Source organism: Cervus elaphus, chromosome 23 (genome assembly GCF_910594005.1).
Source record: "Cervus elaphus chromosome 23, mCerEla1.1, whole genome shotgun sequence".
NCBI lineage: Eukaryota > Metazoa > Chordata > Mammalia > Artiodactyla > Cervidae > Cervus > Cervus elaphus.
The window spans coordinates 25,683,799-25,698,939 of record NC_057837.1 but is presented as its reverse complement, the minus strand read 5'-3'; the positions used below and the strand labels follow the sequence as shown (position 1 = coordinate 25,698,939).

The following is a 15,141-nucleotide window of genomic DNA, read 5'->3' as shown; positions in this document are numbered from 1 at the left end:
CTGGGTCTTGAACGGAACATAAGTAAAAGAGTAGATGGTGGGGGAATGTGGCTGTTGACTTGTTTTGCTCTTATACTTTTTAAGATGTGAAAAGAGAGCATCTGAATGGTATAGAAAGGAAGTTTCCCATCAGAGGGGAGAAGCTGAAGCAGCACTAGAAGAGATAGCTGATGAAGCAAGTAACGGGAGTATTCCAACAGGAACAGAAGTCAAGACGCTCCTGAAGGAATATCACCCAATTCAATCCAGGGGGAGCAGGAGAGGAGACAAACAGGCATAGCAGATTCAGACACTTGGTGATAGGAAGCCATGTCTTCACTGATGGCTTATTTCCTCTTGACTGAGGCAAGGTCATTAGCTGAGAGGGAAGGGCTAGACCTGGTATTAAGAAAAAGTGAAAGCATGAAATAAGAGAACAAACCAAATGGAGATAAAGGAATGTGCTCTCTTGAACAACTCACTGTAACTATTTCCCTTGTCTGCCTAGAATGTACTTCCCCTTCCTTTTCACCTAGAAAATCTTGCCATCCTTCAGGACTCACTGCAGCTTGTGTCTTCTGTGACGCCTTTTCTGACTGGCCCATGGTAATCTGACAGCTCTTGACTATATCCCTTACTTTTTACTTTCTCATGAACTGTCTTGCTTTAACTTCTATGTTGAACCTGATTGAATTTTACTCGTTGTCTCCTTCACTACAGTCTTGTGGGCAAAAATCATGTCTTTTAAAAACAAAACAAAACTATCCCTCCCACTTTCAGAAAAATAGTGCATTTTCATACACACAAGAAAATTTACATGTATTTTCTAAACATATCAGCTACTGAAACACTTATCCTTAAAAAAATATGATAAAATAACTAAGACATACATGAATAAGTGAACTTTGAATCCTCCATTATTTTCTTGTAACTGCTCATGGTTTTCAAGTTTTGGTTTTAGAATGTACTTTTTAGAAGCTGGAGATCCAAAGTTAACATAGTTGGTTCAATTTTTTAAATTTTTAAATGAATCATTTCTGCTCATTAAACTTTTACAATTTTTTTCTTGACAACCTGCAACATGTTTCTTTATGGAGGCAGTTCTCCCAGAAAATGAAGCAGAATGTTATCAGCAAAGACAAATTATGTTAGGAATGCCATCTTGTGGTTGAGAGTAGTCCATTACACTAAGAGGTCCTTTCAATGATAATCTTTTAATTCAGAAATAAAACATCCAAGATATTCACAAATGGAAACCATGATTATAATGTATTGTTACTACAAAGGAAACACTAAATATGTGCATCAATTGCATGTGGTTTTAACTGCCAAAAAAGACAATGTTCACTGAAAAAAGAGACAACAGACAAATTATATAGGAATAGAGTCCAAATAATACAAGAAAACTGCTATAACTATAACCACACTTCTCTTAAGACTATTCAAATACTCTGAAGTTTGGAAAGCTTTTCTCTTGAAACAGATATGTAATTTTATTTCTATATCTACTACTAGGTAGTTCTGTTGATGATCACATCAGATTTAAATCTTGTGTCTTGATTTTCAAACTACATCACCTTAACTATACACACCCCAAGGGGAGTGAAAGCTGGAACACTTATCTAACCCAGATGATGTAGGATCCACTTAATTAATTATAGTCCAAAATGGAATCTGAGGAGAGTAAAAAAATGCCAGCCATTTCTTAATAGATGAGCTTACTACTTCTTCCAAATAAGTTAACCATTACAGTGTAAATTATCTTTCTAGTCAATAAAGAATAATGGTTACAGATATACTACGTTACAACTATGCTGAAATATTTTAAGTGTCAGAGTACCAGACATTTTGGTCCTTTAAAAGTGGGGGTGAAGGAGGAGAAACTGATATATCCCTCATGGGTGCAGGACACAGCACAAGGGTCCATGCATTATGCTACTTTCTGTCACTTCTAGATTAAGGATCCAAGGAGCATGTGCAGGGACAATGGACAGACCTAGAGACGAGGCTATTGAAATTCCAAAAGATAACATCTATATATAGACATATTTACATAAAAAACAAAATGTTATTTGTACTTAAAATCAACTTTTGTGATTTATTACTGCATGCTTTTCACCAGAATTTTTCTTTTACTCAGAAAACTTTCATATGAATTGATTTTGTACAAGTTTTTCCACGTGATTCTTCAGGACATTCACATCAGCTGCACAGACCTGGTGCTCCACCTTCTCCTGCTGTTTTGTTCTCTCTAGTAAAGCCTCGTGCGGTGGAGGTAAGGCATTGTATGAACTTAGTAAGTAAACCTGACTTGATGAAGTCTGGTTGATTTCTCCGATCTTTAAAGCCTGCATGATAGCAGGTGCAAACTTGGAGTAATGAGCTGTAGAGGAGACGATCACTGGGCAAGTTTTGTCTTGCATTCTGTCTGCAACTACTTTCGCAATAGCAGTGTGTGGGTCCAAAATGTACCCCGAAGTGTTGTAGGTGGAGTGAATCGCTGCCAGGCACTCTCCCTCAGAGCACCAGTCAGCCACGAAATCCTGCTGAAGTTTCTCAACTAGGATCTTCTCTATCTGGAAGTGATGCTCCTCTTCTAGTTGATTAAACAGTCTTCTCATTAACTGTCCATCTTTATTAGCCATCAGGTGTAAATGTCGTTCCAGGTTTGAAGATTTGAGGATATCAATTGCTGGTGAAAAGGTCTGTGCTAGTTTTCTTTCCCTTATATCATAATGTCCTGTTTTTATAAAATCAGTCAAAACATGGTTCTGATTAGAAGCACAGATAAATTTTCGAATAGGGACTCCCATGGTTTTGGCATACACTGCTGCTAAAATGTTACCAAAGTTTCCTGTGGGAATACACACATCAACTGGGCTTCCAAAAGAAATAAATCCTTGGCTAACGAGATCAAGGTATGCAGAAGCATGATAAACTACTTGGGGAAGCAGTCGGCCCCAGTTTATGGAATTAGCTGAACTTAAGACGGTTCCATACTCCACAGCAAGAAAGCCAGTAAAATCAGCATCTTGAAAAATTCTTTTTATAGACGTCTGGCAGAAATCAAAATCTGATTTGATACCTACTGCCCATCCATTTTCGTTCTGACTGCCAATTATTTGTGCTTTTTGAAAATCACTGACTCCGTCTTCAGGAAAAAATGTGGCCACGGCTATTCTCTGCTTGTCATTCTTATTAAGACGACTAAAGCCATTTAAGACTGCACTTCCAGTGTCTCCTGAGGTGGCTACAAGTATCATAAAATTGCAACTTGGTGGAATACAGTGTGCAAAAAGATGGGGCATGAGCTGTAAAGACAGATCTTTAAATGATCCTGTTGGTCCATGAAACAACTCCAGGATGAACTGGTTGCCTGACAGGTGCCTAACAGGGGCGATTTTTGAGCAGGCAAAGTTTTCCCCATAAGCAGTTTCAATCATTTCTCCCAGCCTGGCAGCAGGTATGTCAGCAGGATGTATACATTTTTCCAGAAGTATCTGTGCTCTTTCTATGTATGTTGCTCCTACCAGGCTTTTCCACTCCCCACAGTTTAACTTTGGAAACTCCTTCTCAGGAACAAAAAGTCCACCGTCAGAAGCTAACCCCTCAATCACAGCTTCACTAAAGAATTTCATTGGAGCTTTCTGTTCACAGTCTTTAGGCCAAATGTGTCTTGTGGAAATGAAAGTTTCTGAATCCACATCTTGGTATCTTTTAACTGCACTCAGCACTTTGTTGGCTACCTCCTCTGGGGAAGCCCCACTTTCACAAAAAACACGAGTATCATACCACTTCTTATAGTACTGTCTTCTAAATTTAAGTAAGTCTTTCACAGAGGTTCCAGAATTCTGACCTACAATCCTATCTGTTTTCATTAATTTTAGACGACTGACTATATCTAGTAGAGGTACATCCAGATAAACAATTATTCCATTTTTCTTTAGATGCCACATGCTAGCATCATGCATTGGGTTGGACCCAGTAAGGGAAATCACACTTCCAGATGCAGAGAAGTTTAACACGGCTTTTCCTTCCTCTTCTAAAAATTGCTCATTACCAACATCCTGCAATTTTTCAGACACACTCATATTCCAGGTTTTTTCAAGGATATCATCATCCACATCGATGACACAACAACCCAGTTTCTGGCCTATTATTCTGCCTACTGTTGTTTTCCCAGCACCAGGAGGTCCCATCAGGATAATATTTTTGTCTCCAACAAGAGAGTAGATGGAATGCCATGACTTCCTTAATTTCGCAAGCGCAAAGGTTCTTGAAAGAAATAGCTGTGGATGTTTATCTGTTTTCACATGGATGCAAGACAAGCATTTCTGAGTTATCTGTTTCAGATGCTGACACTGCTTCAAGTGGAGCATTCTCTTTTCACTTTGCTGCCCAAGCCAACAGAAAAACTGGCTTTGGTCCTTTTCAAAACATAAAGACAAGGAAAGACATTTGGTTACTAATTTCAATAGGCTTAACATACCAATAGGATTAAGTAGAATCATGCCCATAGTACATAAACTTAAAATTCTTCTGAATTTTATATGGCATTTAAAAAATTATCCAAACCTAAATTCTCACATATTGCATGTTATCTTTTTAGTAATCTTTTCAAGTCTCAAGACAATGAGTAATCAAAACTTTAACAATTTGTAACTATGAGCAACAGAAACTTCATTCCAAAAATGTTGTATCATAGATACTTTTTTTAAAAAGATACTAAATCAAATTACTATTTCTTTTCCTATAATGAAAATTGTCTCATGGTTCGTAACCCAAGTAAATAAGGATTACTTGGAGTTGGGATGCTATATACTTGCAATTCAAAAAGCTGAATAATCTCCATATTTCTCGTTAGTTATATGAACATGTTGATAGACTATCATGTTACTCACAATTTTCTTAGTCAAAGAATTCACAACAAACCGGAATAAAATATCTGCTTATACAATGCTTAAATAATTTTCCAAACTATAGAACAAAGGTATGACCTTTTCTTTCTTACATGTCTTTTACATGCATACTGTTAAAAATCATTCTTACATGTTTTTCATGTTTTTCACTAGCTTAAAAAAAAAGCTAGTGAAACATATAACATTATGTAAATACTTAAGGAAAATGGATAATCGACAGCAAACTCAAAGGCTACAGACCTATAACTTTCTCTGACTCAGACCATCACTTTCATTTCTATCCTATAAACATCACCAGTGGAGACACAACTCAAATCCCAGACTCCAGAGTGATAGCAAAACAACTCAGGAATGTTTCCACTGATAAGAGGACAAACTCATGCTGGCATCTGGAGAAGCCCTGTAATTCCCCATACTGATCAATTCCTGTCTTTGGAAATACACTCACCATTACACACCAGATGTGTGCCAGACAGGTGAGACGTTTAGTCATACGTAAAGTACAATTTAATAACTGCTATGATGTTTATTTAAAGTGATTAGAGTAACTTTACAGGCATGTAGTGAAACTTTCCACATATTCCATGGTACAACCAATAGGCAACTAAGCCGTATTAAACGTTAGATGGTGTGTTTAGACATGTTCTGAAAACTTTCCGTTAGTTACTACTGTGATCATTCATGCTACTCAAACTGTGTTCTCTAACAAAACATTTAAACCATTTTCAGTTTACACTGAATTTAACTTACAAGTTAACTTAGAACTGCTGGGAGAAAGAATGCATTTCCTTATCTGGCTTTTCAGCTGGTATATGCTTAACTCCCACTGACTTGCAAACAGAAAACACACAGGAACCAATCTGAGGTGAAGAGTTTGTGGATGCTGAGGCAAACTCAGTCTTTGCAAAAAGTGAAGTCTATAATGGAAAAAATTTGAAGTTAATCATAACTGCATATCATATCATAAAATTCCACATACAGTCTATTGTTAAAATGTCCAATTGGAATTTTTTAAGTATAGAAAAATAATAAACTGACCCTTTTCATGGTTCTCTAAAGCTATTATTGAAAGATTAAGATACTATTTTCCAATATGTGTATCTTATGATAAGAATTTTACTAAACAGTACTGAATTTCTGCCATCAAGTAATATACAAGATACTATAACGAAATGATAAATGTAAGTTTACACAATGACACCTACAATTTTAATGATTTAACTGTACATTCAGTGATCAGATGGAAAGAAATCAGTGGACTGAAAAGTATGAAATAAGTATCTGAATTACTCTTTTAGGTTGTTTATCCATCTGAATCATGATTTGGATGTAATATCACCTATAAAAAATGCAAACAAAGTGTCTGCCACACATGGATACCTCTTGGTTATTTAAATGATTTATAACAAATTCAAACCATATAGTGTGGTGATGGGCACATAAGAATATTCACATATATAGTAATACTAACCACTGTCACTCAGTGCTAAAAGACTAAAAACATATAAATTGAATCAGAGTATGTAGGCACATAACTAAGCCTTTTTTTTTTTTTTTTTAAATAGTTTGGTTTGTTTATAAACCTTCAGAGAAAACAAGGGGCTAGTGTCAGTCTGTGTTAGTCACTCAGTTGTGTCTGGCTCTTTGCCACTCTATGGACTGTAGCCCGCCAGGCTCCTCTGTCCATGAATTCTTCAGGGAAGAATACTTAAGTGGGTAGCCATTCCCTTCTCCAGAGGAACTTCCTGACCCAGGGATTGAACCCAGGTCTCTTGCACTGGAGGTGGATTCTTTACCATCTGAGCCACCAGGGAAGCCCTTGTTTATAAACCTTCAGAGAAAACAAGGGGCGCTCATCCATATTGCACACAGGTTAATCCTTTCCCGGAAGTAAACGAAGGGTCAGAGAACTGTACACTTGAACCCCATCAGCAATTTCTTTTATTAAACTACTTTTATTTTGGTACTATTCTTTAACACTAATTATTTTGAGGACACTGTATTAAGCAGCCTGCTTAACCTCCTATTCAGGTAGCTTTTGCTTATATCATCACAGAGTATCATCTCTTTTAGATCCCAATGCAGAAATTTCTGATATATGTATTGGTAATAATTGTGTATTACCTGAGTAGCTGGTTTGTTTTTATGGACACTAAATTTTTTATCTGATCTTTTCCACTTTAGGTTGGTTGCTACAATGCTTAACACCAACTCCATTAAAAGCAAAAGACTAACACAAGCGTTAATGCATGTTAACTTCACCTTATCCTTTGTAACCTTACCCTTCCTTTGTTTTATACGAATTCAAAGTAGAAAATTGTGACAGTTCAATTTATCAATTCAGTATCAATATTATTTCACCATAAAAATCCTCCTGACACTAGCTTATAAAGTGCTTTGACATGTAACAAATATTATCATTTTAAAGAAAATTAAAGTTACATATTAAATTTTGTTTTGTAACATTCAGCCACAAACTAATTTTAGGGTTTCAACATCCACTGTAGGTAAACCAAACGGCAAGAGAAGATGGAATAATGCCCATGACATAATTTTTATCTGGAAACTGAATTTTTACTTAAGAGGTAATAGAGTCAGTTCTCATTATTCATGGTAGTTAAGTCTATCAAGTCATCATGAATAGGAATTAGTGAATACTGAACCACTGCTTCTGGGAGAAACACACACTGTTCTTAGGTTCTTGTGAGCCTCTGGTTACAATATTTTTGCCAACTGATCAATACATAATGTTTTATGTGTGTTTCTGCTTACAGACATTTAATATATACATAATGATTCATTACCACTGAACTCAGACTTTAATACATGCCTGAAGGAAACTTATCTAACGCATACATTTTCTCTGTAAGGCACCTGGTGGCCTCACTGCCTTAGGAAGACAAGGCAACACTTCAGCCATCTGCTTGGGGGCCATTTTAGACAAGAAAACCAGCAACCGGAAGCACAAAAATGCAAAAAATGTGGCACTTAAATAGAATTCAAAAAAGGCCCTTGTTTACAGTAGAAGCTGAAACAAGAAGGCAGAGCATCACCTTACCTGACCCCAACTTGAAACATGCATATCTCCTGACTCAAATATTTCACCACTGTGCATGTGGCCATGAGTGACTGCAGAAGTGCTGTAAGCATTAATTTGGGGTTATAAATAAACTTGAGCAAGTAGAATTCACAAATAGAGAACTTGTGAAAAGTGAGGACTGACTGCAAATCATTTTCCTTTATGATTCAAAGCCATATTATTAGGTGTTTTTCATTTACTTATATTTTAATATGTTTTTCAGTAAAGGGGTCATGAATAGGCAATTTTTCTTCGGCCCAAGAACAGAACTATTTCAAATTAAAATGGGAGTCAATCACGTAAGAGTCAAGAAACAAAACCAGTACTTAAAGACCAAATCTCTTGACCTTAAAGTACTCAGGCTTTACTCAATCATTGATGTTTGCAAATAATTGATGTAGAGCCAAGTTCTACACAAAAGTATTTTAGTAAACTCTCTAATTCCTCAGGGGATGGAAGATGTATACCACTCCATTACACATTAATAATAAACAGGTTTTCTTACTAGTCACTTATAGTGTAGTTTTTTGATCCACTATTTCCAGTAGATACTTCTTAGACATAAAAGACCTTGTCAGAGACAAACGAAAAGGTAGTGATGTGTCAGTATCACAGCAAGAACTTTAAAAAACAGAAACAGAATGTCCACATGTACATATTAAATACTGTGTGACCTCAAGGTATGAACTTTAACAATTTTACTGTGGCAAGCTGATCAAAACTGAATATAGACTTCAAGGGAAAGAAAGTACAGAAACCACTTTTTAACACATTTTTAAATTATTTTCTAAGAATACTAACAAAGTTACATTTTTAAACCAGAAATACATATTACCTTTTAGCAAAGTATTCAGTGATATTTTCCTATGCTTACACTAGATGACTGATAATTGAAATTATAAGCGCATCAATTTTTACTTCCAAAATAGTCCAGAAAATTTCAGTTCCATTATAAAATTACCTAGTTTTCAATACTAATGGTAAATTTTCAAAATCTATTTAGTGAAAATGATTTAGCATTTGTCACCCATTTAAAATATTTGCTATTACTCTCCCAAAATAAAACATAGGACACAGTACTTCAAAAATTATTTCATGATGAGAAGTTCAATGAACTTTTGAAAATATTTGTGCAATGATTATCCTTGTCATCCTGTCATCCTGTTTTAATACAATCTCTATTTAAATTTCTAAGAATGACTAAATCTAGTCCACTATTTTATGAAGAAAGATATTCTAAGGTTTTAAAATATTCTTAAAAATTGCTGCATTTTTACAGCAATGTTGTTTTCCCATAAGTAATAAAAAATGCAAATATACTAGGATGTAAACTAACCAGAAGGTTACAAGCTTTGCTTTTAATACATAAAAATCCTCTAAACAAGCCCTCCAGTTAATTAGCTGACTGAAACAGCGTGGTGGAAGGCCCACACTTCAGTGCCACGTGGTTATCACAGGGATCTTACAATCAAAGCATTTTCCAAATTCACCTCTCATCTTTGCCTTTATCTTAGAATCAAAGCCAACTAAGCCTTTTCTGTTGTTAGTCTTTTGCTATTAAATATTCTCTTAAAGGTCTTGAGTATCTAATTCAAATGATTAAGTACTCTTTGTAATTCTATAACTTAGAAAAATATTGTGAAGACTATGTCTTAAGAAACAGCTTATTTTCTTCCCAGTTGTCCTATTTCTACTCCCACCTCTGACCATTTTATTCATCTAAGTAGACTGAAATAATCCTTAGTTTAAAAAAAAAAAAACTAATTAGTATGTACAACCATTCATATAAGGTGTCTATGCAAACTACAACCCACAGGCCAACTGTAGCTCACTCCTGTTTTTGTAAATTACTTTTCATGGGAAAAAAAATTTGCTCATTCATTTTTTTTTTTCCCCCATTTCTTAAGTATTGTCTTTGGTTGCTTTGGAGCTATAATGGTAGTGCTTGAGTAGTTTCAAAAGAATACATCTGGCCTGCAAAGCCCTAAAATACCTATTATCTAGCCATTTACAGAAAAGGTTCACTACCTCTGATGGCATACCAGTACTAATTCTCTGTGGACATACTGAACACAGGCATTTCCTTGAACAGGACTGCCATTTTGAGTGAATTATAAAAATCAGAAACATATTCTTCGTAAACATGCTTTCAAAAGCCAAGAATTACAGATAAATACCTAAAGGGGAAAAAAGTTTCTTTCCAAATGATTTAACAACTTCACTGAGACTGTATACTAAATACACTACAGTGAGACTTTAAATTCTGTTCAGTATTTTTAAAACCATAATAAATATACTGACATCAGTGAAATTACTGTATTCAGTAACAGCAGAAAGTCAAGACTAGCTGAGGCCAGTGGGTACTTACTAACTAGAGAAATCTAGTTTGCCCTTATTGGCTCTTTTAGGAACTGATAAACATAAAGAGTCCTTAATGTCTAATTAGACATGTTATAAACTTTGGCCAAGGACTGTCCATTTGGCTAACTATTATCATTTCAAGTCCTCAGTTCAAATCTTAGCACATATAGAGAACAGAATTATTCTCTATACAAGCTAAGCAAAATAACCAAAACCATGAAATACTCAAAGTGGAAAGAAAAAGGGCAAAGTGGCATATACATACAAGTATTTTGTAAACAGAAAATCTGATGTGAAGAACAGAACCATCAACCCCAAGGTGCCATTCATCTGAAATAAAATGTCTGTTAAACGCCTGGGATAAAAAAAAAAAAATAGAAACCTGACCAACTGGATAAGAAAAAACTAAGTTTATTCTTATCGTCTGAAATTCACCAAGAGCCCAAGATGATAAGCACCTACACATTCAGCAAACTTTGTTTTAGGTAAGAACTGGATTTATTTAGTGAGAAACAAACTCCACAGAGCATGGATCATCTCAGAAGGCAGAGCCTATAAACTCTTTTAAGTCAACCAAGCTACCATGCTGCTTTGTCTGCACCACCGGGCACCCTGGCAGTGACAGGCCCAAAACTGGCCTCTTATCTTCAAGCATCCTTACTCCTTTTGGGCAGAATGGCTTCTATAAGGTTGGTCAGAACCATATTGCCAAAATGTCTTTCAGAGCCTCTGGATGGCAAAGGCTTCTAAATGAGAGTCTTTCCGCAGTCAATATGGGAATCAGTAGGTTCATGGAAGACCACACGGATCAAACGGAATAAAACGGTTCCCAAGACTATTTTCAAAAAGGGACGCCAGAAAAAAGGGAGGAGCATAAAATTCAAAGGCCTGTTTAAAAAGGATTCTTCTGGTTTAGGCTGATGGCTTAGAAAACAAAGTCAAGCCCTATAAGATGAGGGGCCCGATAAAGAGGTAAACAAGGGGAGAAGGAGCGAGGCGCGAGAGTAAGGGAGACAGGTGGCCGAGGGGAGGACGAGGGGAGCGGTCCCGAGCGCTCGCACAGGTGGCCGCACAGCTGAGCGCGAGACGCAAGCGGCCGGGAAGGCGGGCGCGGCCAGATTGCTGGGATCACCGCCCAGCAGCGTACAGGGGAAGACACGGACCGGAAAAGGGCATGCGATGGGAACGGACTGATTCTACAGTTTCCCTTTCTCCTCAAATAACTCACCAAGGAAATCACACTGAGACGGGGGAAAGGAAAGGAAATGGGAAAGAGCTTCCGGGAGCCGTCAGCGCCGCCTCGGGACAAAGTCCCGCACCTCGGACTCCTGCCCCTGCTGGCCCACAGCCCAAGACCCAGGCCTCGCTAGGTCCACTTCGCCCCACCCCGCGCAGCGGCCTCTGCGCCTGCGCAGGGGCTGGCCTCCCCGCTCGCGCGCCACGCCCACCACCGAGCTGCCCAGTACCTGGTAAGCGACTCGTCCTGCGCCTCACCCACTCGATCCTAGGCCCCGCCCTCCCTCGTCCTATCCTTCACGTCGGACGTGCGTCAGCGTGGCCTCAGTCGCTCGCCCAGCCCCACAGGGTTGACGCCTGTGGACGAGAGTCTTGTGTGACGCCTGCACAGCGGCACAGTTTCCAGTCTGTCTGTGGTAGAATTTATGTTTTTCTCCAAATACGCAGAGAAAAGAGCAACATTTCTAAGGGGACTCCATTTTCTACCCCTTTACTCCCAAAGGTACATATAAACTGTGGTTTTCACGTTGAGCTCTGACAGAAAAGGAGCCTTTGCAAGAGGCAAGTTTGGAACACTAGATTGCGACGCCACCTTCTCGTTGCCTAGTTACTGTTTCCACGGCAGTCGTGCCGTCAACAATGCTAAACGAGCCCAAGAGTCGGAGAAGGGGCATTTTACTTTCTTGGCGAGAGAGGACGCGAAGAGGAGGTCACGGGGGAATTGCGTGAAAGAAACGTTAGTTCCTTGAGAAGGCAAGAGGGTAGGAGAGGAAAGGACAAGCTGTGAAGAAAGGGATGGAGATACTGCTATAGTGAGAAAAAAGCTAAGTAGTTTTCAGGACTCATATGGTGGCCATGGATCCAACGGGCCCTTCTGAGAGCATTTATAACCTCATACCCAGTGACCGGAAGGAGCCTTCACAGCCTCCTAGGTATGTGGGTAAGCAAACGATTGTCACTTGAAACAGGAATGGAGAATTGTTCCATTTCAGGATTAAGTAAGCATCCTATGGCTTTCAAAACGAGATTACGTTATTTTTATCTCAATGAAGTAGCCTTGGGTGACAGCTGCTTAAAGAAGAAGTTGTGAAATATAAGTATTAAGCTTCTCATACTTCAGAGAGAGGGTGGTCCAGTGCTGTGAGAGGGCCATTTTCTTATGTCAGCCTCTTGTTCATACGTGTATAATTGTTCGTAATTTAATTGTTCGTGTGTGATGTGGTATACAACATAGCCTGAAATGTCTTAGTGTTGAAAAAAGAGAAGTCACAATTTTATCATCCTGCGTTGGGATACTTGATACCTTGTTTCAGGAATTCACTGTTTCCTTTCTGACTACACCGCTTTCTCTAAAGAAAGATAATACCAGTTTTTTCCCAAGAGCATTGTCAAATATCAATTTCTATTTGTTTCTGAGCCTCTCTCTCTCTCTCTTTTTTTTTTTTTTGATGAAGCAAATGCACAAAATAGTGCCTAAGGTCTTTTTTTGATCTAATGGTTGATAGAAGAATGGATTGACAGAGACCCAAAAATATGTGATAGAGTTAAGATTTTTATATAGGTGTTAGAACCCCTTTAGTTCCCCAAATTTTCAAAAAGGTAGCCACACAGTAAAGGTCTCAGTTACTCACCTGGGACTTAGCACTTACTTAAATCTCTAGGGACAAAAGAAGGTAAAGAATAGGGAAAATCTCTTTCCTCCTAGGATTTTGCAGCTTTTTACCTTTCTCCTTTTTCTTGTTCCAAGTCAAAACTACATTGAAAGAGCACTGGGCTAAAAACAAAAAATTAGGCTCTGCAACTGATTGGTTTTGTAATCTCTAATACATTATTAAAATTTGTTTTCTGATCTGTAAAACAAATTACATGAATGGATAATCTTTAAGGTCTTTTAGATCTAATTGTCAATTATCTTTTTTAGTAATTACTTGGAGTGCCTAACATCTTCAACAAGTGGACAGATCCTTCCATTTTTAAGCCTGAGTATCTTTTTTTAACCAGACCAATACCGATTTTGTTTTCCATAAGCTTCTCAAAATCTAGTAGAGATTGGAAATAGGAATTCAAAGTAAGATTTGGTACAGTTTCAGAGTTGATGAGAAGTGTTCAAATTAACTATTGCTGAATGGAGTTTTGGTCGAAAATTCCTGTGTATTGTACAAGATAAAAGCTCCTCTGTAACCCACTGGCAGATTATATTTTTCATAGAATCCTGAATTTGAATTTAAGATAGTTTATTAAATAGGTATTTTGTTTATTGGTAAATTTAAAAAGGTTTACTGTGTCTAGGTGGCTTTTTCAAGAAATTTTATAGGAAAAATCTTTATTTAGTTGGCAAATGTATAATATCACCATTGGGTAATGTTGCAGTGACAGCTCAAACTCCTTGGTTTACTCTGAAGAAATAAGTAGGAAAAACTAACTTACGGTGAAAAGAATAGAAGGCATCCAAATGTGATGCCAAAGAACTCTTTGTGTTAGGGTAAAGTCAACCTACACTGCCAGCAACAACCAAGAGGAGTTTTTAATTTGACAAGATGTCATGCTTGCAAGACACTTTATTTATTAAAAAAAAAAAACCACAGAGCATAATAAAACACTTAACCAATTCTTTCTCTCCACTGTAACACAAATTGCCCTCACAGTAACACAATTGCCCTTACCCAATCCACTTAGTAGTAGTAAGAATTCTTGCTAAGAAAGAAATATATTAAGCTATGAGTCTTTGCATCACTGAGTTATATACCCAGTTTCAAGAAAGTTCACTGCAGCTCTTTGCAAGTCTTGAAGATGATTGTTCAGCTTTCACAAAGAGGCAGATTCCTTGGGGAAACCACAATTGATGGTACCTGATCTCCCATACCTCAGAGATTACAGTCTCCTTGGGGAACTGAAAGATAAACATTAAAGTGTTGGTTAACAATAAAACCATACATCATTGAAAACCCTAATGAGAGATGCAGATGCTAAATGATAATTTAGAAAATGGATATATGAAATCAAAGTGTGATGAAGGACACCCTCTTCCAGTTGAACTGTGAGCTATGAGCAGTCTAAAGTTTACATGATTATGAAATGCTGTAATAATATTGGCCTGAAATTTTATTTATTTATTTTTTTGGCCTGAAATTGTAAAACAAGCATATAGCAGTAGTTAACCAGATGTTCATCTAGTCGAGTAGGATTAAAAAAAAAAAAACTCAATGAAACATTAGATTGTACCAACTTTTGGTCACTTTCAAATAAATTGCCATGGACATGTTTATCTAAAGACTCAATATGACTTAATATATTATGATTGTTGGCAAGAAAATATAAGTATGGTATGTTTATTGAATATGACAACTTTAGTTTTAGAAAAATCTATAGCCCACATCTAATAAAAACTAAAAAGTAGGGCCAGTTGTCTGAGTCACCCCTAGATCTTTACAATAAAACCACACCATCTAGAAAATGGAGTAAAATGCAACTATTGAAAGTGTAGTGGAAGCAAGCTCAGTGTTCATCAATAGCTGAATGGATAAAGAAGATGTGGTGTGTATATGTATATACACACATATACATGCA

General features: G+C 37.2%; 2 protein-coding genes and 1 long non-coding RNA gene across 9 annotated transcripts in view; 1 reads left to right on the top strand and 2 right to left on the bottom strand.

The window, feature by feature from the left end:
• Positions 1-2,060: 2,060 nt before the first annotated feature.
• THNSL1 (threonine synthase like 1) lies at positions 2,061-11,854 on the bottom strand. 5 transcript variants are annotated; one of them, XM_043883325.1, is made up of 4 exons: positions 11,567-11,676; positions 7,957-8,038; positions 5,649-5,815; positions 2,061-4,406 (listed from the first exon to the last, which is right to left on the bottom strand). In XM_043883325.1, exon 4 carries the CDS (start codon positions 4,356-4,358, stop codon positions 2,127-2,129), a length of 2,232 nt encoding a protein of 743 aa, XP_043739260.1. In that variant the 5' UTR covers positions 4,359-4,406; positions 5,649-5,815; positions 7,957-8,038; positions 11,567-11,676; the 3' UTR covers positions 2,061-2,126. The 5 variants fall into 5 exon arrangements, with proteins under 5 accessions (XP_043739260.1, XP_043739261.1, XP_043739258.1 ...); XM_043883326.1 differs by lacking the exons at positions 7,957-8,038; positions 11,567-11,676 and adding an exon at positions 11,805-11,822; XM_043883323.1 differs by lacking the exon at positions 7,957-8,038 and having other exon boundaries at positions 11,567-11,697.
• Positions 11,693-15,141, top strand: part of ENKUR (enkurin, TRPC channel interacting protein) — a 30,113-nt gene continuing 26,664 nt past the window's right edge. The window contains exon 1 of one of the 3 annotated variants that reach the window (XM_043883337.1): positions 11,693-11,807. Coding sequence is in view for 1 of the 3 variants with exons in the window: in XM_043883335.1 (XP_043739270.1) it covers positions 12,421-12,506 (86 nt within the window). In the remaining 2 variants the exon portion in view is untranslated. Of the gene's footprint in view, positions 11,808-11,905; positions 12,507-15,141 lie in introns of those variants that run through there. The other 2 variants (XM_043883335.1, XM_043883336.1) reach the window with 2 other exon arrangements.
• Positions 14,199-15,141, bottom strand: part of LOC122681344 — a 110,094-nt gene continuing 109,151 nt past the window's right edge. The window contains exon 3 of the long non-coding RNA XR_006336944.1: positions 14,199-14,464. This is a non-coding gene — a long non-coding RNA (uncharacterized LOC122681344). The remainder of the gene's footprint in view (positions 14,465-15,141) is intronic.